At 38.6% G+C, this 23,947-nt stretch overlaps 1 protein-coding gene across 2 annotated transcripts in view; it reads right to left on the minus strand.

Annotated features, from left to right (window-relative positions):
• Positions 1-21,770, minus strand: part of LOC127417281 (SLIT-ROBO Rho GTPase-activating protein 1-like) — a 153,270-nt gene extending 131,500 nt beyond the window's left edge. For both annotated transcript variants that reach the window (XM_051657183.1, XM_051657185.1), the window contains exon 1: positions 21,284-21,770. In XM_051657183.1, coding sequence (XP_051513143.1) covers positions 21,284-21,353 — 70 coding nt within the window. In that variant the 5' untranslated portion in view covers positions 21,354-21,770. The remainder of the gene's footprint in view (positions 1-21,283) is intronic.
• Positions 21,771-23,947: the final 2,177 nt, after the last annotated feature.

The following is a 23,947-nucleotide window of genomic DNA, read 5'->3' on the forward strand; positions in this document are numbered from 1 at the left end:
AGTCAATTCTCACCAGTTGCATTAAAAACAGCTGTTTAATATTGACAAAATGCATTGAAAATGTTAACAGATAAAATCCTGAGAGAACCTTGCTGCTAAATCAGTTATGTTGTATATTCAAAACAGATATGTATATTAAAGATAGATAATATGTTTTCATTGTGTGTAATTTATTAATGTTATAGTATTAATATTATTATAATGTATATTGTTATATACTTATTAAAATTGATTCACATGGCAGTGAAAATACCTCGGATGCATAGGTCAGATGGAGCTCTAGAAAGATGAGAGCTGTAACGGGTGCATAAGTCTATTTTAAATGTTTCTTTTCACTCTACAGATGGTTTTATTACACAAAGTGTTTTTGAAATTTCTGCCTTTCTTGCTATTTTATGAGGGAGCGCCACGATGTGATAAGACAAAATTAGATCAGCTTTGTGGATTATAAACAGGAGCAATAGTTCTAATCACATCGCTCGCTTATAGAGACGTGGTACAACACCATTCACATGTCCAGTTAACAGGATTTTACCCGTTTATATATGTAAAATTTAAAGTTCAGTAAATATGTGCTTCCCCACTGCGCACGCTCACAAGCCGCTGAATGCTGCACCATGAGTGAAGGCGAGAGGGAGAGAGGGCGATGCAGAAGAGGGAATTCCCCGCATTTTGAAAGTGAAACATGCAGGAATGATTAAAATTGTGCTAAAACCCCGAAATCCTGCACTATTGAGCTAACATTCGTTATTGAGATTTTAATCAGGCTTATTGTCTGGTCGGGCGAGTAAAATTCTCTTTAACTTGCCCGTTCAAAATTTCTACTTGTCCCGGACAAGCATTAATGCCGAGCCCTGGATCTGATCAGCTGCACGTGTGGTGCTCCAAATGAACATGACAGGTTAACAACTCGGAGACGGATATAAAAACACTGGTAATATTTCCAGTACAATCGTACACACTGTGATAGTAGCTCCGCTTCGTCCATCATGCAGGTATACACTGGCTTAAGACCATAACTGGCCTCGGCATGCGCAAATTGATGTACGGTCTCCTTACTTTTCACCCATAAAAAAAGCATTAGTTACGTGACAGTTATGGGCGCTTCATTTCAAATCATAGAGAGGCTATATATGGGGAAATCAAACATCCGCTGCTCCTTTTTCCACGATGATTCAGATAGATTGCTAATTATTGCTTTATTCTGTGAAGTGGTTCAAGTGTACTGCATCATAGCCAACTTTTGGCAAGCAATCATCTGACAAAATTTGCCAGTTGAATTGTAATGATAAATTATTTAATATGACTGCACTGCTCAGCATGAACTGCTAGAGGGTGCGTCTCTATCTGCAGGGGTTTATGAATATACACACAAATTGTTTGATATACAATGAGTACTTTCCATATAAACTTGATAATTTATAGATATTGATTTCTAGATAACTTTCTAGATAGACTTGGTTTAGATAAAATGAATACCTTCACTGGCTAAGAATTATTTTGCAGTTTTCTTATTCTATTATTTCTGAACATCTAGGTTTATTAGATTTTAATTTATTTTACATTTACACTATGTTGACAACTTCCCTCTGTAGTGCTTTTGTACATTTTATTTGCACACCTTTGTTTTCTATAATGAAAATAACTTGGATTTCTTTAACCAGGTTGCCTTGCATTCTAATAAAGAACATACAATTTGAATCATGTTTGAGTACATTTAAAAGTTGAAAAAAAACTGAATCGTGAATCGTCTTTAAGTTCGATAAAAACAAATCGAGATTTTATTTTTTGCCTTATCGCCAAGCCGTATATCTAGGCAACACTTTTAGTCATAAGATGTGCTCCCCTCTATGGGCTGGGAACAGAGAATTGGTTCTTGTTTCTTGTTTAAAAAAAAAAAAAAAAAGGCTAGAACCAAATTATTTTCATGACTTTCTGTTCTGTTAACTGTTCTCAAACGTGCATTCCATCACCGATGTAGACAGAGCACCGTACTAAAATACACTGACAGTTTTTACTTAAATCAGCAGCACGAAACTTACAGGGCAACCAGTCTGTAAGACTGACCGATTGTCCAATTCCAAACCAAAATTATCACACGGGAAGTAAGCATGTTGTTTCCGAAAGTTCTGGTACCCTAGGATCGGCCACATAATGCCGACTCGCTGACAAGCGGCATGTCCTATCAGACATTTTAGCACCGGCTCCAATGCGTTTACCTTCCCCTGTGGCGTGACCAGAAGCGCGTTGGGTCAGCAGAGTGGGAGACTCGGGTCAGACCGATTTTACCTAAAGAAAAGTTAACTTACTGTTTCCGAGTCCGTCCATTCGAATGGCTTGGTTAATGAGACAGTTCTTTTAAATCTACAGTGAGAAACCAGTGACCAGTATAGTCAGATCCTTGAATGAATGACTCGAGAACTCAAGGTTTAGAAAAGAACTAGAGATTCAATAGGACTAAGCAATCTGAAATCAGCCCCTCTGGGATTCAATTCAACATGGATAAAAAAAAAAAGATTTCCTCTTTAACGCCAATAAACACTTCACTGCAAACTCTCCATTCTAGAGCAATTAAAACCTCTCATCTAAGCTAGATAACTCATCTTGTGGTAATTCCTTTCAGGCAGTGCATTATGCAATAAGACCCATGAAGATTTACTACAAACTGCATTCTCGAAATGAAGCACTTCTCTATTGGCAATGGCAGAACATCACATGCAAACATGCACTGCATCCCCATCTCAATTGCTCTCACTCAAGAGCTTCTCTTCTGGCTAAAAGGAGCAGCAGCACAACGTAGATATAAGTGAGCGCAAAAACATTTCAGCATTCACAGTGTCAAGAGTGGTCTATTTTCGGTGCTAGCTGCTCTGTGTCCTTGGGTAACTGTTCTTTTAAGCAGAGCAATGCTCAACCAGGCTGTCAGCCCTGTTTCTTCAAGCCATTATAAAACTGAACCAGGTCTTCTGGGAGACACGTCAAAGCGAGTGTGCGCCTGTTCCACCCAACCTGAAAAACAAAGACCTACATAGAAGCCCTACTGAGCAAAATAAAATTTTCCATGTAAGCCGCACTACCTTGCTGCTTTGTACAGCCAGTGCTGTGCCCAAAAGTTCAGGGTAGTTTTACACAAAAATCAGCAGAAATGGAGATGGGAAAACTTGATTGACACAAGGGAGACTAGTGTTTCCTTGACCTTAGAAAACTCCCTTCTTACTGAATTATCACGATGCATTAGAGAGGACATTTTTGTAACGTGTGACAACCTGACATAAAAAATGAATCAATAATTTAAGAGGATGACCACGGGATGTCCACAGTCACAGCTGTCTATGCCAGAGGCTATACTATACCAGTGAGAAAGGAAACAGGCAAGGGACAAACCACATAAAAGATTGTGCAAAATGGACAATCATCAACTAACACTGCTCCCAAAGAAATTTAACCACTGCGGCTCTTTGCCACACATCAAAACCAGGGCCGTTTCTAGCTATAAGCAGTTGCTTAGGGCCGTCGAGCCACCAGGGGTGAAGGTGGGATTTTTTTTTTTTTCTTACTTTAAAATATACTAAAAGCTACAAGTAAGTCTCAGGCAGCTGTTATGGGTCAATTAGACAATTAGATAAGGGGCCCTCTTGTGGCACAAGATGGGCCAATAGGATTTCGCTTAGGGCCCCCATATGCTCAGAAACGGCCCTGATCAAAACATAGCACTTTAAACATCCAATTAGCCCGACATAGCAACATTAGCTAAGCCAATGACATGAGTTTAGAGCGGAACTACTTAGCGGAACTGCTCATACTTCGGATTAGGAATTTGAACAGCGATTTTTGTCTGGGTGATGATAAAATGGGTGAATAGATTCCATAGACTTACAATAAAGAGAGTTGGGGGTGGGCTCTTAACCACCTGGAACACCCTAGCAATCCACTTTTAATCATTATACCTTTCATTGTCTTTAGACTTGTTTTTCGACATGAAAATAGCCATGGAAGCTGGCATGGCATTAAATCACTACAGGTCAAAGTATACTACATTTTCTGCATGTAAGTACATCTTGTGCACAGGGCGCATTGCACAAATTTTGTCATCAGCACGGTACGTACAGGCTGTTTGCATGCAGTCTAGTTTTTTTTCTAGCTAATTCTACAGGCCATCATAACATCTGGATGGGACTTAAAGCTCTTGATCAGAAACCTGAGTTAAGTGTTCAGCATGTCACAAAAGACTGTTTGAGGCTGGGCATTGTTAAAACATATGCTTCATCCACACAAACTAAAATATGATCATAAGAGGGTTGTTCTCTGTGGTTCGACTGCAGTCATAATGTTTTGCTTTGAGAGGGTTCTGTATTCTATATGTTAATGACGAAGCCCCATAACAATCATTAACCACAAGCAGATGCATGTATAGACCATATGCAGCTTTGTGCATGGGGTAAAAGAAATGGCTCTGAACGAAAGAGATGAACTGCAAAAGATGCTGCTCTATTGAGAAACTTTAACTTATGATGGATCTATACAAAAATACAACAGGCTTCTTTATCATCTCCCATATGTTAAAACAAGTGTTCATAATAAACTTCCTCCACAAGACTTCACTGCTCAGCGGGTGCCATGAAAATCACTGAAATATAAGTTGCAAAATTATATATATACACCAGTCTTGATGAAGAACACAAAGATTATGCTTTTATCTTTTTAAACCATTATGCATTAGTATTTTGCAATTTGTAAGATGAATGTACATAACCTCTACATTAGATCAATGCATCCATATTAATCACTCTCCTTCACGCTTTTTGTTATCTGCTAGACTGCTACCATTTGCCTTGAAATTAGCTACTTTGTATGTCTCCGTAATGGTGAAATACACCGAAATGGATAAATTAAATTATTAATTTTTTCTTATAATAAATAACATTGGGAGGTCTTCAGTATGGATTTATACAATAAATCATACTTGTGGGCTTAATAGTTATGTGCAGAAGTTTAAAAAAACGTCACTGAATAGTAACCAATATGAAAATATCAAAAGGGTTTGAATAACAGGCTTTCCAATTGTAACTGCTGGTGCCCAACTTAGAAAAGAACTATGGCACTCAGATTTGTATCAATAAATGGGCTTTTCATTGAGAGTCCCACACATCCATGGCTGAAACCACAGCCCTGTCAAAAAGTTTCCCCCTCCAGGGATGGAGCCGCACAGTCCAGGCCATGGCACATGAGATGGGCCTGTGGCCCCCTGAATCTTTAAGACTGCAGCTTACACCTTGACCACAATGAGGTTTTATCGTGTGGGAGAGCAGAACTCATGGCAAACAACTCTCCACATCAACTCTAAAAACAGACCCAACCAGGGCAACATGATCACATGGAAAGTCGGCATGTTGTTTCCGAGAGTTCCGGTACCATAGAATTGTCCACATTATGCCGACTCACAGAAAAGTGGCATCTCTTCTCACACATTTTTGCACTGGCTCCAGTGTGTTTACATTCCCCTGTGGTGCGACTAGGGCTAGTAGCATCACCAAGACAAATGCCCCACCGCAGTGGTAGAGTGCCACCTCGGGGGCACAGTGCCACCAGCGGTTATGCACGTGACATAAATATATCAACTTACTTAAAAGACCTTACGAAAACTTGAAATAATGTCTATTAGATCTTTAGTAACTGTGTTGTGGATCATTTATCATAGGAACGTGTTAATTTTCCATTTTTGAGAGACTTCTCGATTTTGAAAAATAAATACTGAAAATTATCATAATAATCCCTTCTTTGGAAACGGAATCAAATAACAACTCAAAAGTTTGTGTGAAATTTCGTTGACGAGATTAACACCACGATCTGGACGTGTATTGAGTGCAGCTGGAAGCATCATAACTTGCAAAAAATTAAAAGCATCTGACAATTGAAAAGCTTTCAGCAAAGGTAGGACAACTATTTAATTATCGTCCAGCTCTTTAGTGATATTAGTCGTGTTGAATATTGGAGTTTAACAATATTAACAGAATCTGACTTCTGGAATATTTTTAGTCCTTGACGTGTACTGTACATGTTACTGATGTTTAAGATCGGCTTTGCATTCCAATATCAAACAGAAATGTAAAACCAATACAAAAAGTTTTGTATTTATTTTTTGGGTATTTTGTGATATTTTACAAGATAAATTTTTATTTTGCATTCAATGATGCACTTTTTAAAAGTCTGATGCGCAATTAACATGTAATTTGCGCGTACTCCCTCCACCGCCCTTCGACCACCGTATAATACCATTCACCGGCGGGGATTGGCCCTTAACCACCACGGTGCTAAAAATTGTCACCGTAACAGCCCTAGGCGCGACTGAAAGCGCGTTGCGTCAACAGTGTGGGAGACCCAGGTTCGAATCATGCGTTGAAAGCAGGAAGTACCCAGGTTCGCATAATCAGTGACAAGCGCAATTCAGTAGCATTTTTACCTCTAACATTCTATTTTTACTCCACTGATGGTTACGTTTAGTTTTGAGATTTAGGGGTACAGTTTATAAAATATGCATTTCTCTTCACTGTATTACAGCCTGTACAGCTGAACACAACGTACTTCCCAATTCGCTTTTGGCGCTCCTCTGTGGACATTTCATCCAGAAAATGGAGCTCACACGTGCACATTCGCCTGACAACACTTACCAGTTTTGGCCACTGGGGGCAGTGTTTCGCATTTCGGTCAGCACAGACTGAAAAAAAAAAGTCAAGGTCTGAGTATACTTCAGTTTCCGTGTTGCTGATTGCTCTGTGCACAGTATGCGTCCAGCATAGTCTGCATGGCCTAGATTTTCTCGACCCGCATCGTCGCACATGTGCCGGCCGTTGACTTTACTAAAGCTAAATGTTTTTTATTTCAGTTTGTTCTGAGCAAAAACTGTTCAGAAGTTCCGTAGCCTCCTTTCCAAATGGTTACCGGTTAGAACAAAATAAAAGAACAGTTAATAACGTTCTTTTTTTAAATTACAGTATTCTGCGCTAATGGGTGAAATACCAGTTGCTGTTTTGCCAGATCTTGCAAGAGAAACAAGCAACATGGTCTGGAAAAACAAGCCCAAAATAAGCCACTTGCCTCACCAAAATAAGTGAAAATGAGCAATTAATTTTTTTTCCTTTGTGGTGGATTTATCGGCATAGAAATCATAACAAGCAGTTAATTAACATTTATGTATCATTTTATTTACAGAGCTGCTTCTGACTCAAAACCTGGCAGCATCAAATCTGTATTAATGCATCATATCTAACAATAATGCATTGAAGACAAGGAAAAAACTGAGATGAGAAAAGTACTTTTTACCTCTAATAATGTTTTCCTTGTATCTGGATTAACTGTGCATGTATATGTAATAATTATACAAAGTTGTTAAAAAGGTCTTCATTCAGAGAATGTGACAGCCACAATGTGCAATTAGGCAAAGAAATGTGTGATTCAGCAGTTTCCTTCAGGATCAAATCAAGCATTTCATTTTTCCGGGCAACATGAAGTGGTGAAGTTCCAAAAATTTGCTGTGCCTTTGGTGTTTGGTTTCATGAAAAAATTATCTGAACACAATTAACTGGTTATAACCGATTACCAGCATTTAAAAATAATGTTTTCACTCCAGAACAATTGAAAATCACTTTGTTCCGGTTTTCGGTTACATTCTGCTAAAAATTCCAATCGTTTTTGTTCCTTGAACTGTTTTTAGTCCCTGACTAAAACAGTATCACAAAGCAGCTGTAGTGGGCATGGTCAGAAAAGTGTACTCAGAAAGGCAACACAGTCGGCCAGGCACGATCCGATCCCAGAGAAACTAAGTATAACCGGGCCTTTAACCTACTTTTTCCGATTTCTCTGTGAGATCAATCTGACCAGGAGCAAAACCTTAAGAGGAAGGACGTTCTGATGACTTCACTGCAGTGACACTGCCTTGAATGACTTGCATGAATAAAGGACAGGGCTGTGCCTTTGCCACAAGTGATAATCAAGCAGACTTAAAGCAGACAAAGACAGTGAAAGCCTTTCCCTGACATTTCATGCCTTACCACTGGCTTCCAAAAGATCGCTACCCCCAATAATTCAGTGCCAGTGGCTCCAGACATCTTTTCAAGAAGGTTTGGTGAAAGCATGGCCTTTGGTGAAAGCATGGCCTTTGGCTACTTATTAGGCTGAGTTTGAACCCCCCAGCTACCCCCTCAACCTTTTGTTCAAAAGGTCATGGCAGGAGAAGAAAAAAAAAAAGGGGGGGGGGGGTTGCCACATGTCAAAGAAGCAGTGCAAGATTTTAGGGTTAATACTATAGGGTTAATGTCTTCTACTGTCACCACGTCGCATCACTGCTAATTTAAAAGTTAAACTCTGCTTAACGTTATCGCATCATCAACGGTCGTTGTCACTCATGTCACCTCAAAACTCTCACTGAAAATGAATTACTTTCAGAGGCTTTGTCAGAGCAAAATCACTTTCAGTGTCAACAGCCGCAACCAAGATTTCACATCTGACCACACTTATTTTGATAGGGACATCCTGCAAGGTACTGTATACAACTGTTCAACTGTTTACAACAGGCTGTCCCTTACAAAAATCGAGAGTTCATGGCAAATTTGCCGCAAACTTGCCACAAATTCGCAACTCATAATTTTCACATGCAAATGAGCTTTGCGGCAAACTTGCGGCAAATTGTCCATTATTGCCAAAAGTTTGCCAGAGGTTCACCACTAGTGGTGAAGAGCTGCAAACTTCTGGCAAACATTTGCGGCGAATCACAAGCTCATTTGCATGTGAAAACAACAAGCAGCAAACTTGTGGCAAATTTGTGGCAAGTTTAGGTTTTTTGTAAGGGGTATTTCAATCCCTCACAGCCTAGTTTTCATTTTCAAAAATGTTTATATGGTGTCTGCTCTGACAAAAGGTAAATATGACCATCTATTTGCTGATGACATACATGGCCTGACTTGTCGGCACAATAAAAGCTGCTTTTATGTGGTAGCTGCCAAATATTTGCATTAATTTAAGTAGGATGCACCGAAAAAGACATGCTGTATTGCAAGAATAGCCAAGTCTGTCGACCTTATCCAATCATACTGTACACTCAGACAGACATTATGGCCAATGCAGAGAATTGCAAAAGTTATGACAAATAAGCTTTAAAAGAAAACATGACATGAAATGACTGTGCAATAGCCTATAATCTGTAAAGGGGTACCCATGTGTGTGTACGACTTGGTGTGACCAACAAAAACCCAAGGGATGACAAATGCTTTAGTGGGAGGCCTTAGGGAGGCAATGCAGGTGCTGCAAGGAGACATGTTGGGTAGCTTTGAGCAACCAATGATAAACAGAGTAATCTATGTGGTTGCTAGGAAAACACATACAACCACCAGAGGCTTTTGATCTGTTGGGAGAACAGCAAACAAGAGAGAGAAAGAGATTATAATTCATCTGTGGCCAAAACCGAAAAACAGAGGGGTGAAATAAAAGTATCAAAACTTAGCCAACACAAAACCCAAACTTTTAACCCAGTATACCTTATTCACAGTAGTGCCATATTTGATTTTTGACGTTAATGAGGAAAAATAACTTCAATAGCAAGCACTATATAAAGCTTATACATTTAAATAAATAAAGCTACAATTTTCCACAACTCATGCTTTCTAGAGTTTTTTGTCAACTGAAATTTTTGTAAAAGATATTTTTAGCATTGTTTTGTCAGCGGAACGATCAAAAACACTTTAAAACAACATTTCAACCCAATAAAGAGTCTGCGAATCTATTCCTCACAGCCTCATTTGGCATTCTCCTCAAAAATTAAATAAGCCGCAAATGTGAATAAAACAAATAAAAGTGAAGCAGACTCTAAAGAAAAATATTAGTGCTGGGAAAGTAAAAAATTCTAATTTAGTATCCTGCTTCAATTGGAAATGCATCATATTATGTTTTCTTCATCATATTTTCCTTTTTCTCCACCCAATGGAAGACAAAGGGAATTATCAGGAAACCTTTGTAAAACTATTTTTATTTTTAAATTCCATTTTATGACACTAGTGGCCCAGCAATAATACATCTTACGAATCTGATAAAAGAAAACATGCAAACTTGCTATGCCAAAGAAATGCACCGTCATGTGTTTCAAATGATTCTTCATTGCAGTCTTGATTCTTTGCTGCTTATCTTAATGGCCAATAATTGGCTTGTTGAAGCAAATCAAAGCTGACCACACATTTCAGATCCGCTTCCATAATAAATGCATCCTGTTATGTAATCTAATATGAAAAATACAATCAATGCCATTAACAATTAGCCTACTTGATATGAAGTCTCATTCAACTTAATATATAAATGACAGCAATGATGCAGAACAAGGTTTTGCTTGGGGATCAGCTGAGATCAATGCAGGCCAATAGATGGGCTTTTGAACACACCAAAGTGATAATTCAAGCTCAGAAGTAGCAGAATGACAAAGCCCAAGACTCTGTTGGAGGAAACAGAGTGTTTACAGTCACCTTTATAAAGAGCCACTCCACTTGACAACAAATACACTTCTCAGCTTCTGAGAGTGTAAGATAGGTGGTAGGGCTGCTCAATTATGGCAAAAATCATAATCACGATTATTTTGGTCAATATTAAGATCACGATTATTTAACTTGAAATTTAACAGCACTGGGTAGGGGAGGAGGCTATTGTCATATGATAATTATTTTAAGTTATGTATGGTAGTCAAATAAAGAAAAGTTTAAGTAATTATTCAAGACTAGTAAACAGTCAGTAATAAAATAACAATAAAAAACAGCAATGAATAAAAAAAGATTACAAATAATAAAACAAAAAATACAAATTAAGAAAATTCAGTGCCTTTTTTAACAGCTTTAGGCTATCAAGCATTCAAGTAAACATTCAGAATGAAATGCAACATAAAACTACTACTGGTCTTCACTGTATGATTATAATACATTAATACTTTTTAAATCTACTAAGTTACTCAGTCAAGAGCAGTGAGTGTTTTCTTGTTATGGTTGTTTGATTATTATAATGGCACACTAGACAGCAGCAGGTCTATTAGCTTACATTTATACTTACAAGTTTATAAATTCTGTTTATGTTCACTTTAGACATCACTCTCTATGTTTACATGAATATCTCGCCGAGACGGGCATTTTGGCGGAATTTTGAAATGTATTTGACCGTTCAGGTGCATTTGCATGAGCATTTTCAGCACACATACATATGCCGCCTGTCAATCAAACAGGGCGCAGCTGTTACTATATCGCTTGCGAATTCTAAAATTACATGCTATTGATTACTTTCAACAGCAAAATAAGAATATGAACTTTCTAATAAGTGACACAGGCCTAGGCTATCACAAATATAGCCAGTTATTTTTTCATTACTGACGTTTTAATCAGTCTGGTTGTCTGGTCAGGCAAGTAAAATTATTTTTCACTTGCCCCTTCAAAAATCCACTTGTCCCGGACAAGCGTTAATGTTAAGCCCTGATTAAATATTGTATTCAACATTCTATGATAAAATGTTTTTCTTCTGCAGTATAAATGTACATTGTTTTAGATATTATTTTGGAAAACAAGCCAAAAAAGACCAAATAAAAATCGTATTTTGTTGCAGTGTATAATGGGCTAAGACTACACTCTCTTACATTTATGTTCACTTCAATCCATCTTTAAGTCACAAAAACAAACTTTCTCTTCTTAATAGAGATTAAATCGCCGATTTTCTTCATGATAAGATACACACAGTGAACGTGACATATATTATGATTCACTACATCACGTGCCATCACGTTATAATCTAGCTGCAGCAACACATAAGCGTCCCGCACCAGCGTGTGCATCATCCGGGACAAGATTCAATCTCTTCCCCAGTCACTTCACGCAACTCATAGACGCGATGCTGACTGCACAGAAAAATGCCAGTTTCAGAGTTTATTTTCATAACCCGCTTCCTTATTATTTGAACTTTAATAAAGGATGCTTTAAAGATAATGCCGGTGTGTTTCATTGCGAAACAAAATGCTGCACAATAATCGTTTTATCTCAATTATCTTGTTTTCAAAATCGTTGGAAGCCAAAACCATAATTAAAAATACAATTTGATTAATCGCCCAGCCCTAATAGGTGGAGAGATTAAAGCAATTAGGTTAAACTGGAGCTGGGACCGTGACTTGAGACCTTCTGTGACCCAGGAGAAATCTCTCACCTTCTGCTTTGTCATTACAGTGCTTTACTCAACAACATTTATCTAAATAAATGAAGACCTAAGTCTGAGGCCAAAGAAAGCTCACCTGACACCTTCTATTTGCTGATCTTTTATCTGAATATGAGCTGGGGTGGCCAATTGATGCTCAAAAACAGGGCTGTACTGATACAATTCTATATGAATGTATTGCGATTCTTTTTCTCACAATATTGCAATTGACACTTTAGATCCGTGTGGTGACATTTTTAATGTATTTATACATAAATTCATATAATTTCCTGCAGTTCAATTAATGAAGAAGCAGGTCGTCTAAAGCACAGACTCTGAAACTTCTAGTGTAGTCAGACTTGCATCTATAGGCCCTTTCTCACCTACAGTCCTGGTACTTTACCCTCAGTAACTTTCTAGATGAGAACTCTTACGAGGAACTGAACATTCGAGGAGAATTTTCCCCTGTTGTATTTGCAATGACAAAAGGAACCTCCGTAGTGACATCATCTATTATAAAAAAAAATACTGACGATATTTGCACGCGCATTTCAATAGCAGCAACAACAAAATCAACAAAACTGACGGAGGACGCTGGGATCGGAGCTACACTTTTGTTTGTTTAGGGCTGTTTTATACGAACTTTGGCTGCATCAGAAAATGTAGGCAGCTGCCTCATCAGTTAATGGTTTAAACAAGTGTTTTTGGATGAATGGAAATCTCTGAACAGTTTAAAAAGCACCTGATTTCATTCTACCTTCATCCACCCTCATACAGCTCTGAAGGCAGCATTTTCCAGTTTTCGGATGCAGCCTGAGTCTTCAGGTTACAGTTTAAACTGGGTGCATGAAGTGTCCGTGCGATGCTCCGTGCTGCAGCCAGAGGGAGAGGCAGTGAAAGCGTGCTTTAACCACGGAGCACACACTGAACTCAGTGGACAACATGCTGAAAATGCACTATAAACCTATTTAATCTACACAATCTTTTACAATAAAGGCTTTTATGACTCAGCATAAATTACTGTACTGAAATACTCTCTCATTAACTTAAAAGACGTCTTGATGCAGGTTAACCACGCAGTAACAGGCACGCAACACTTCTATCATGTAAACTAGATTTAATGACGGTTTAGCCTATAATAAAGTTCAATTACCCACTCTCGATAAACATCAGATTATTTATATCCTTCACCCCAGGAAAAAGTCGATGTAGTAATCCAGAAATCACTTTTTTTTTTTCTGTATAGTAACAGTACAGATGCAATGAAAACTCGAATAGAGTCTCCCGATGAATTCACACACACACACACACACACACACACGAAACTCTGTGATTCTCTTTGTATACTTTGTTATTTCTGTTAAGAGAACTTTAAAATTAGCACAATCTTCTGAGTAGCAGGCTTGCAGCTAGTTTGTTTACTAACGGTGGCTGTGGAGCTCATCTCCTTTCTCAATGCAGGTTTTTGACCATTCACAGGCTGCTGCACCTCCCACAGTCCCGATACGCCCCAAAAGTATCTACCCTGGAGTAGGAGCTAAAAATGTCCCCTAAAAAGTCTTTGAGGAACTATAGTTACTTAGGTCTGAATGCGACAAAATGCACTAGACCTGGGGCAAAGTACCTAAAACGGGCTTTAGTACCACCAGTGGGACAGGCCCTCATGAGGCGCCATACTGACCAATCAAACGAATCACAAAGATTAAAACTGGTCCAATTCCAGCAGATTCACTCTCTCTCTCTCTCAAGGTGTGTCCGGCAGTTTTGCGATTATGATGTTGTGATGCATGGAATTGTGGCGTATATATCACAACGTGCAACATATCGTGGAGTAATTGGCTTAAATACTACTTCAAAATTACCATCGAAAAACAAATAATCTGGCACTTTAATGTTGTGCAATAGATTTACAAGGGAAACCCTAAATTAAACTTGTAAACAAAAGCTGGTTTCTTTTTGTCACGTTCCATAAAAATACCTTGACTTGCACTAATATTGTTAAGGTTTGAGATAGTGGACTCAGGGTGTGACGTGTGGGTGGAGAGAAGCAGAATTTTTATAGGGTTGAGAGAAAAGCCCAGCATGCATGGAAAGACCAGGCAGGAGACAGGTTTAGTCTATCAAACAAGAGAGAGGGAGAGTGGACACAGATGGTCCCATCAATAACCCCCACTCTCTCCTCCACCACCAAGGGTGAACATCCACTCTTTGGGCACTAGAATCAAGCACAAAGGCTGAAGCAGATGGCAAGTATTTGGGGACCTGTGGGGAACAGTGGTACAGGATGCCTCAGACAGGAAGTGTGGGAATTCTACTGAAAAACAAAAAAAAAAAAAAAAAAGACTTCTGTAAAGAACATTTGGGGCGGTAAATCCAAATGACATGGTTGTGAAAAGGAGGCACTGTTTAAATAAATTGAAACCGATTTTTTTAAGGTTGTTATTTGGAACATGTTAAGAATATAGGCTATAAAAGCTATTTTCTGAGACTTTCTAACTGCCATTGGTCAGCCAAACAAGATAGCTCTGTCCCAAACTTACACCTTTGTTTGAGCCAACGTTGCCGTGTCTGGCTGGTTGTGATGCTCTGACAAAAAGAGCAATTTTGTTATTCTTTATTAGTTAAAATCAATAAAAAGAAATTAGCCGAAGTCATTGTGTACACTTATGGTGAATCAACCTGTAAATGGCTTATTGTTGTCTCTGCATATTAAGCTAGGAGAACATTTTTAACATTGAAAAAAATGACACGCATTACCTTGAAAGAGAGAGAAAGACTGGGTACCTAAATATAATATATTGATAATAAAGTCAACACAACTTTCTTTGCAACTTTCACAGAGTACACACAAAAACAAACACAAACTGGCAAGCGGCGTTCAATTTGCCAAACCAATCGATCAACGGAAAGTCATTTCTTTACTGAATAGTCTTGGATTACTCACTCAGGACTCAGGAGGTTAATAAAAAAAAAATAAAACAGTCTGTATTTTTGTTCATTTTTTAGTTTATATTAATGGGACTGATGGCTCTAACTAAAATGCCATTATGCAAAATTCAAAGAACACATGATGATGTTTTGATATTAACGATTGGCTTACACTCATGTATGCTCTTATGAAAAAAACCAGAGACTTATGGTGAAGCTCAGAGAAAATGAATAATATACTGTACTGCGACAATGAGCGTTACTCAGTGTTCAGTTGCATTGAAAATTACACAAGCCCCAGGATAGCCATAACAGTGACAGAGAGTCTACAAGATTGCTTTTGCTACATTGCACATTACTCAGGCCATTTTTAGACAATGAACTCACAGCTCTGGCAAAATTTAGCAAGACTGGTGACAATGTGATTTAAGTTAAAGTGACATAACTTAAAGCTCACTGAAATAACAAGATGTCTAACTGACTAGCAGTGATCACATATCAAATATTTCCTGCATCTCTAAACCAGTGGTTCTCAACTGGCGAGTCTTGACTCAAAATGGTCTGTTACAATAGGGTTGTGGACAGCAGGGAAAAAACAAGGCTAAATCGGAATAATAAAATGCAACTATATAATGCGGCATAGTTAGGATTAGGGAAGCAGCTAACGATTATTTTGATAATCGATTAATCTAACGATTATTAGAACGATTATTCTACTATTGGACGATTGTTGCGACGATTAATCATTAGCTCTTAAATGATTATTCAGCTTGTGCCCTGACTTAAAAGGTTGTATTAAACGTGCTTACTAACAATAAAGACAAAATCATCTTTTAAAAATTACTCAAATGACATTCACTGAATTGAAGGGAAAAAAATACTTTTTATTAGGTTTAATTCAGTAAAAATCCTATTGTTTTCGTCTTGTTTTCCATTTAAAATTGTCTAAAAATCCTTAAAACATATACGTTGCTTCTCAAGTAAATGTAAAAGATATTTAGACTTGCCTTAAGAGAGTGTATATTAAATATAAGTGGATTTTGTATACAAGTGTATTTTTCACTTGGTTATACTTCTGCGAGTATAGTAAAGACAAAATATACTTATATTCAAGATCTATTCTCTAAAAGCAAGTCTAAATATCTTATATGCTGATTCTCAGGTGAATGCATCTTTTTTTAAAGGATTTTTAGATATTTTAAAATATTTGTATTTTTAATATTATATTCAACATTCTCAGATAACAATTTTTTTCTTCTGCATTATAACTGCCAAAGTAAATGAATGTTGTTTTAAAGGAGTTTTAGATATTTATATTGGAAAACAAGCCAAAACAAAAACAAATTCAAAAACTTTTTTTTGATGCAGTGTATACTGGGGCGAAGACTACCTCCCTCACCCTTCTGCTCATTTCAGTCCATCTTTAACTCACAAAAAAAAAAAACTCTCTCTTATTAATAAAGCTGCATATTGCCAAATTTCTTCACGATAAGAAATGCACAGTGACATATTTTATGATTCAATAAGTTACGAGCCATCACGTTATAATCTAGCTGCAGCAAGCATGCCCGCTCGATGGATGAGCGTCCCCGCGACAGAGTGTGCATCAGCCGGGTGCAGTTTCAATCTCTCTTTTAGATCAGGACATTCGCGCAACTCATAGAAGTGGCGCTGAACACACAGAGAAATGACCATTTTGGAGTTTGTAGTTATTTATTTGACGTGCTTCTGTATTATTTGAACTTTATTAAAGCTATAAAGCATTAAATATAACTGCATTTAAGATGTAACGCCAGGGTGTTTCCTTTAAAGATGCTCGACATGCTCAAGCTCCACTTATTCCACAACGAGAGTGCTTCTGTATTTACTTATTTGGTATTTTTGTACAATTCCCTCATACTTTGTGATCTACATCACCTGAAGCTGTTTGGAAACTTTAGAGTGCTTCTGGACTGTGAGCTGTTGTCTTCCACTCCTCAGTAGGCGCAAGCTGCAGTGCTGCTCTCGCGCGTCATCCTTAAAGTTTAATATGATCTCAGGTTAGGTTAAATGACATCAAACGACTATTCGACAATGAACGTTTTTGTCGACAATTTGTTTTCCGACGTTGTCAATAACGTTGACTAATCGTTTCAGCCCTAGTTAGGATAGCAAAATAAATAGCCTTACCCATTTTTAAAAGGGAGAAAACACTTCCCTTATCTTTTATTGCTGATGACAAGGCTATGCATCCAATAAAACTCTTCCATATTTTGGTGCAAATCTTATTCATTAATTTCATCATCAATTAGAAGGTAACTGAATTAGGCAGATATCAACATAGACAGGTTACTTGACATGCCCTGTTCCTCAAAAACCATATAATTAATAAACTTTTAAAAAATATTTTAAGATAATCTTTGATTACTTTTATTCAAGAAACATTTTGGTACCATGTTAGGTCACCACATGATGCATATGATGTAAAATCTTGGTTCTGAAGCAATACCAGTTGAGAACCCAGCTCTGAAGGCTATGACTATTTCTAAGTCACAACTCACTAGAAATATTATAATGAACATAAACACCCTACTACTGATGCCTCATTCAGCAGTGCATGAGAAGCCATTTGTGTCTTATTGGGAAGCTGCGTTAGATGTAATAACATTTCTGGGGGAAATATTCTTGCATAACAGGTTGCGGACAGCGGCCTTGTCAGCAGCCAGTAGGGGACAGCCAGTGAGTCGTGACCTGGTGCAATGAGAGGAATGCCAACTGTGTGACATCAAATGAACAATCTGGCCAAAGAAAACAATGGTATTGTGCTTTGCCAGCAGGCCCAGTGACCAGAGTATATGTTTACTCATCTCTGCACTTACAATGAAGTAACACCACTATGCTTTACAAAGTACAGTATAAATACACATTTATTGTTTAGGTTATACTTTGTATTTTCAATAAAAACTATTATGTAGGTGAAATACATTACTATTTTGGATGGCAGTTGTGTAAGGCTGAATCCAAAAAAAACAACCAAAAAAACTTTGCTCTTTACTTTTAAAATTTGCAAGGCTTTACTCAGCTCCCCCAACAGCCCTTACATCAGTGTAGCATCTTGGCACCTTTTAATGTTTTGTTCTGTTCCTCCAACATTGTTACCTCTATATAGTCAGTGTTGCACAGAAGACTTGCAGGGTTATGGGAAAGGCAGGTTTGTGTTGATAAGACTGACTGCTGCGTTCTCCTGCAGTTCTATGTGGAGCAATAAGAAAACATACCAATGGTACGCCTTTCATTCCTGGCTGGCTGACCTAACCTGATAACTCGAAGTTTCATGTGACTCATAATGGTGCTATGGCAAAGAAGAGTCAGAGTTACAACTGAAGATGATTAAACATTTCCAAGTTTATAGACCAGAAACTCCAAAACAGCACGTGGGAACTGAGCAAAAAAAAGTGAGTCATCAAAGACTATGTGATGCATAACCTTTGTATTGAACAACTTTAAAAAGGTTAAATGCTTGATTAGTAATAGGAAGCACTCTTAAAAGGGATAGCCTTGTTCACCCAAAAATAAATTCTGTGATAATTTGCTTAGTCACCTTACTGCCAAACAGTATGACTTTTTTTCTTTGGTGGAACACAAAAGGAAATGTTTCACTTTGATTGTTTGGAAATTTAATGAAAATGGTGAATGAAGCTGTGAATCCCTAAAATTCTGGACAACATTTCCTTGGAAATGTGTTCCATGGAAGTAAGAAAGTCATAAATGTTTGGAAGAAATCGATAATTTTCAAGTTCATTTTAAGGTGACCTATTCCTTTAAAATTAACATGAAATCAAAACTGACCCTACTGACTTAATACAAATTCTTGGTTGTTTTTGTGCACAATTCATCATTAATCTGAAGGAATAAAGGTTTGTTTTTGCCATTTTTCAAAATGTAAGAACTTGCTCCACCACTCAAATGTCTTTCCTTTTCAACTGATGTCACCAAGCCCCTCCACATTCAAACACTCAAACCCCTCCCCTTCCAACCACCTAGCTCCATTCTGGTAGATAACACCCGCTTTTCACAATCCATTCTCAATGGATAAAATCAAGTGCCACTCTTCATTTTTCTTGTGATCCCTTGTGGTATCCTGTTACACTCGGAAATCCAGCAGACTATGGAAGTAAAATGGGTTTTAATGTTGTTTCATGTTGACTTTAAAGCTGGGCAATTAATAGTTGGTATTGACTCAGAAATGTAGAACCTAAAGCACAAATAATATGATGCATGATCTCAAACAATGGAAAGATCAGGAGATAAGAAGGCTGAGGGAATATGCAAAGACTAAGAGCCTGGAAAACAAGCATAACAGCACTTAGGACACAAGTACCTGGCATAAGCTGATAAAGAGGGATTCCAGGCACAGTTCCGAACTCTCCTCTCAGTCACAGTATCAAATTTGCAACAACCACAGGGCTGCAGAGGAAGTCTATCCCAAAACATCCCAAGTCAGGTTGATGACTTCCTAATTGAATGGTCAAGTGACTGAAGCATTGTGACCATGCACAAACTAGTAGACATAATTTGAAAAGTCACGATGATGGCATTGCGGTATACAAATACTTAGAAAGTGCATACATCATGCAATGAGAAAGTTCATAAAATGTTCAACTAAACAAAGTTTCATTCATCTGTATCGGATATGAATGCCAACCTCTGGAACACAATACCACTGCCGTAAAACAACCGTCAACACAACGACACCAAACCTTATATGTTTGTGCATGAAAAGGTTTTCCTTTGGTAGTTGTAAAAAAGGCATGGCTGTAAATTTGAGAGGTGTCTTCATGTTACAACCCCATTTGGCTTGGCTGGCAATGTTAATGAGTTGCTCTGCACGGGCGGATTCTGTGCATCATGGTGCTATTAACAGTCTTAGTCATCATCATAGCGAGGGACTGAACATTCCTGCCAAATGAGCACTGCTGCTCCAACCAACGCCATGTCATATTACCAGCACACTTCTCTCTCAACATAAATAGGCATTTCTGTCTGCTAACAGCCCTGGATAACTCAGCACCTTGGCATGATGCCAAATCCCCATGGTTACTACAATGCAGCAACTGACTCTTTCCTGCGATGATGATGTTCATGAGATTAAAAGGAAACAGACCATCCAGCTTAGTTTGCTGGAAAGTAAAAGGGAAGTTTTTAAAAACTTTGGTTCTATGGTGACCTCAGTGGCGTAACTTGGATCTTGCGGGCCCCAGTGCAAAGAAACTGTCGGGCCCCCTCCTTGGCGTTTTTCATCACCCCTCGGGCCTGCGGTAATTTTTATGGTTTCTTTGGTCGACCGTTGCGGGCCCCCTCTCACCCCGGGCCCTACTGCTGCTGCCCACCATGCCCTCCCTCTAGTTACACCCCCAAGTGACCTTAAAGGAATAGTTTGCCCAAAAATTTTAATTCTGTCATCATTTACTTACCCTCATGCTGTTCCAAACACCTATGGCTTTCATACACCTTTGACTAATAACATTTCCATTACTTTTCCAGTTGTTTATTATTCTTACTGGATAAGGATTTTTAGAGACTGCTGTCAGAGAACAATTTCTGACCAAAATATTTGTAAGATCATCAGAGCCAACAACAACTTCAGAATATTCACTTCACGAATATCCATTACTTTTTTTAAAAGCCTGGAAATTAAACATTTGAATTTCCCAGATACTGCCAGGTGTTCCATGACCCTGGTGGGAATCCTGCAGTGTTATTTCTGCTACTGCCACAAATAAAAATTTATTGCGTGCTCTCAAAATAAGATGAAGGCACTTTAACCCCTGTGCTGGTTTATGTTTAAAACATACACTGAACACTGGTGCTTAACACATTGTGTACAAACCCTAAATCACCAGATTACATATTTGAGCACGGGAACAACATATGATAAGCTTCAACCAAACCTGTTGTTTGCAAAAACAAGATATCCGATGTGCATTCTTCCAATTGTTTGCTCAAAACGTTCAATCTGTGCATCACATTATCTGCATGACGCTTATTTCCCCTCAGTGAGCTGTTGCAGATTTGCTCAATGATTAAATACTTTCACTGCACCACTGCCTCACTTACCAGCCATTCAACTACTGCGTTTTACGGAAAAAGGCTCATCAAGACAAGCGATTCTTACCTTTGACTTGACTCTCGTACTCTACAATGATCTCCTTATCCTTTTTGAACTTCGGAAGAGGACTCGACATGTTTTAAATCGTCCCACGGGGTGATCAATAGTACAGTTATCAGGGTGTTCAATCTGTATTTGTTTAATGTCTCTCCAAGATTTTTCAAAGTTGCTCAGACTGAAAATCCCCAAAACACAACGCCGCAAATGTTCACTGTCCGCGCGCTCGAGTTCTGAATGATTCCGAAGAGTCGCAGTCAATGGAATCAAAGCTCAGAGTTTCCTGTCGGCGCCGCCACATGAGTCGCTCCCAAGCAACACTTTCCTTCGGCAAATGTCCACGGCTAGTTCCAACAACAGGCAGTCCAGCCCTCCGAGCTGTCTTTAGTTACCCGCCGACGGATCTGGACAGACAGAGCAACAACATAATGACATGTTACTGAGGGCTGGCGTGATTTTCAGCACCCTTCTGCGCGTCCGTGTGTCTGGTCGCCCAGACAGTTTATACGGATTCTGACTGACCTCAAAGCAGCTGGATAAGCAAGTGGTTGGAAATGGGAGGGATTGAAGGTGGAGGGGGTGCACGTAGCGGAAATGTGGACGGGATTGACAACTTTTCTAACCAGTTTCCCCTAAAATACTTTTATGTTGACAGTAATCGAAGATATTGCAACATAATCTTTACCCCCCCAAAATTAAAAAACTTTTCGCGTAATGTGTACTCGAGATTGACACATGCAAACGCTTCAAACCATTACTCTACAGTCCGAAAGTGCAGATAACGTCTGACACAGACGTTTCTAAGTTTTAAAATAGGCCCTGTGTTTGTAGTTTTGATGGCTTCCAGCATCTCACTTTACTGTAGTAACACGGAGCAATGTATTCCAGTGTGTTGTGCGGGACGCCTACTGGCAGGTATACGCTATTACACCTAAATACGATTCTGAAACTTCGTGCGTCATATAATAAATAATGATCCGACAGCTTCTTAGTAAAATGAAATTATTTTATTATATTGTACTGTGCTGAAAACAAGTGACATTTATGATCATGTAAGGAAAATGAAATTTAAAATAAAAAAAAATAAAAAATAAAATGCAAAATTACTGTCTAAATGATTATTGAAAACCCAGATTAGAACATTAAAGGAATATTCCGGGTTCAATACAAGTTAGGCTAAATCGACAGCATTTGTGGCATACTGTTGATTACCACAAACATAAATACACTTTATAAACAAAGGGGGGCAAAAATCGAGGTTACAGTAAGGCACTTACAGTGGAAGTGAATGGGGCCAATGTTTGAAGGGTGAGGGTTAAATGTGAAACTTATAATTTTATAAAAGCACATACATTAATTCTTCTGTTAAAACTTGTGTATTATTTGAGCTGTAAAGTTGTTTAAATCGTCATTTAATACGGACGTTTTAGGGTTTACAGCTTTATGTAGTCATGACAACGAAGTTGTAAAACTGGATATACATTTACACAGAAAAGGTTAGTAAGCAATTTTATCACACTAAAATCTTTGCAAAGCAAAGGAGGGACTAGTCAAAATAAATTTTTGTAGTAATCAACTAAATGCGATAAATGCTGTCGACAGAGCTTAACTTGTATTGAACCCGGAATATTCCTTTAAAACACACACAAACAAACATACTGTACCATAGGTAAGTACACAGCTTTTTTGCATTGTTATTTTCATGGAAACACCATGATTTATAATAAATCTATACTTGACTGTAAACATGGAGGGCATTAATGCATAGTAACACAGTTAAAGTCAAAGTCAGTCAAAGATAACTTGCCTAAATGACTGGCATACTGTTGCCCTAACTCCCATCGTCAGCAAGTGCTTTGAGAAGCTTATCAGAGACCACATCTTCTCTGTGCTGCCTACCTCCCTGGACCCACTACAGTTTGCTTACAGAAGCAACCGCTCCACTGATGATACCATTACATTTTCACTACACACTGCTCTTTCCCACATGGAAAGAAGGAAAACATATGTGAGAATGCTGTTTGTAGACTACAGCTCAGTATTCAACATCATACTGAACTCCAAGCTTGACATGAAACTCCGGGCTCTGGGTTTAAACAGCTCGCTGTGCAGCTGGATCCTGGACTTCCTGTCAGCCAAATGTCAGGTGGTTAGAATGGGCAGCAACATCTCCTCATCACTGATCCTCAACACTGGAGCCCCACAGGGCTGTGTTCTCAGCCCACTCCTGTATTCCCTGTACACACATGACTGTGTGGCAACACATAGCTCCAATGCCATCATTAAGTTTGCTGATGACACGACGGTGGTATGCCTGATCACTGACATTGATGAAGCCTACAGAGAGGAGGTGCACACTCTGATATGCTGGTGTCAGGAGCACAACCTCTCCCTCAACGTCAGCAAGACAAAGGAGCTTGTGGTGGACTTCAGGAGAAAAGACAGAGAGCACAGCCCCATCTCCATCAATGGAGCACCGGTGGAGAGAGTCAGCAGCTTCAAGTTCCTCCGTGTCCACATCACTGAGGAACTCACATGGTCCGTCCACACTGAGGCCATTGTGAAGAAGGCTCACCAGCGCCTCTTCTTCCTGAGATGGCTGAGGAAGTTTGGAATGAACCAGCACATCCTCACACAGTTCTACACCAGCACTGTAGAGAGCATCCTGACTGG

The sequence above is a fragment of the Myxocyprinus asiaticus genome, chromosome 26 (assembly GCF_019703515.2).
Source record: "Myxocyprinus asiaticus isolate MX2 ecotype Aquarium Trade chromosome 26, UBuf_Myxa_2, whole genome shotgun sequence".
NCBI lineage: Eukaryota > Metazoa > Chordata > Actinopteri > Cypriniformes > Catostomidae > Myxocyprinus > Myxocyprinus asiaticus.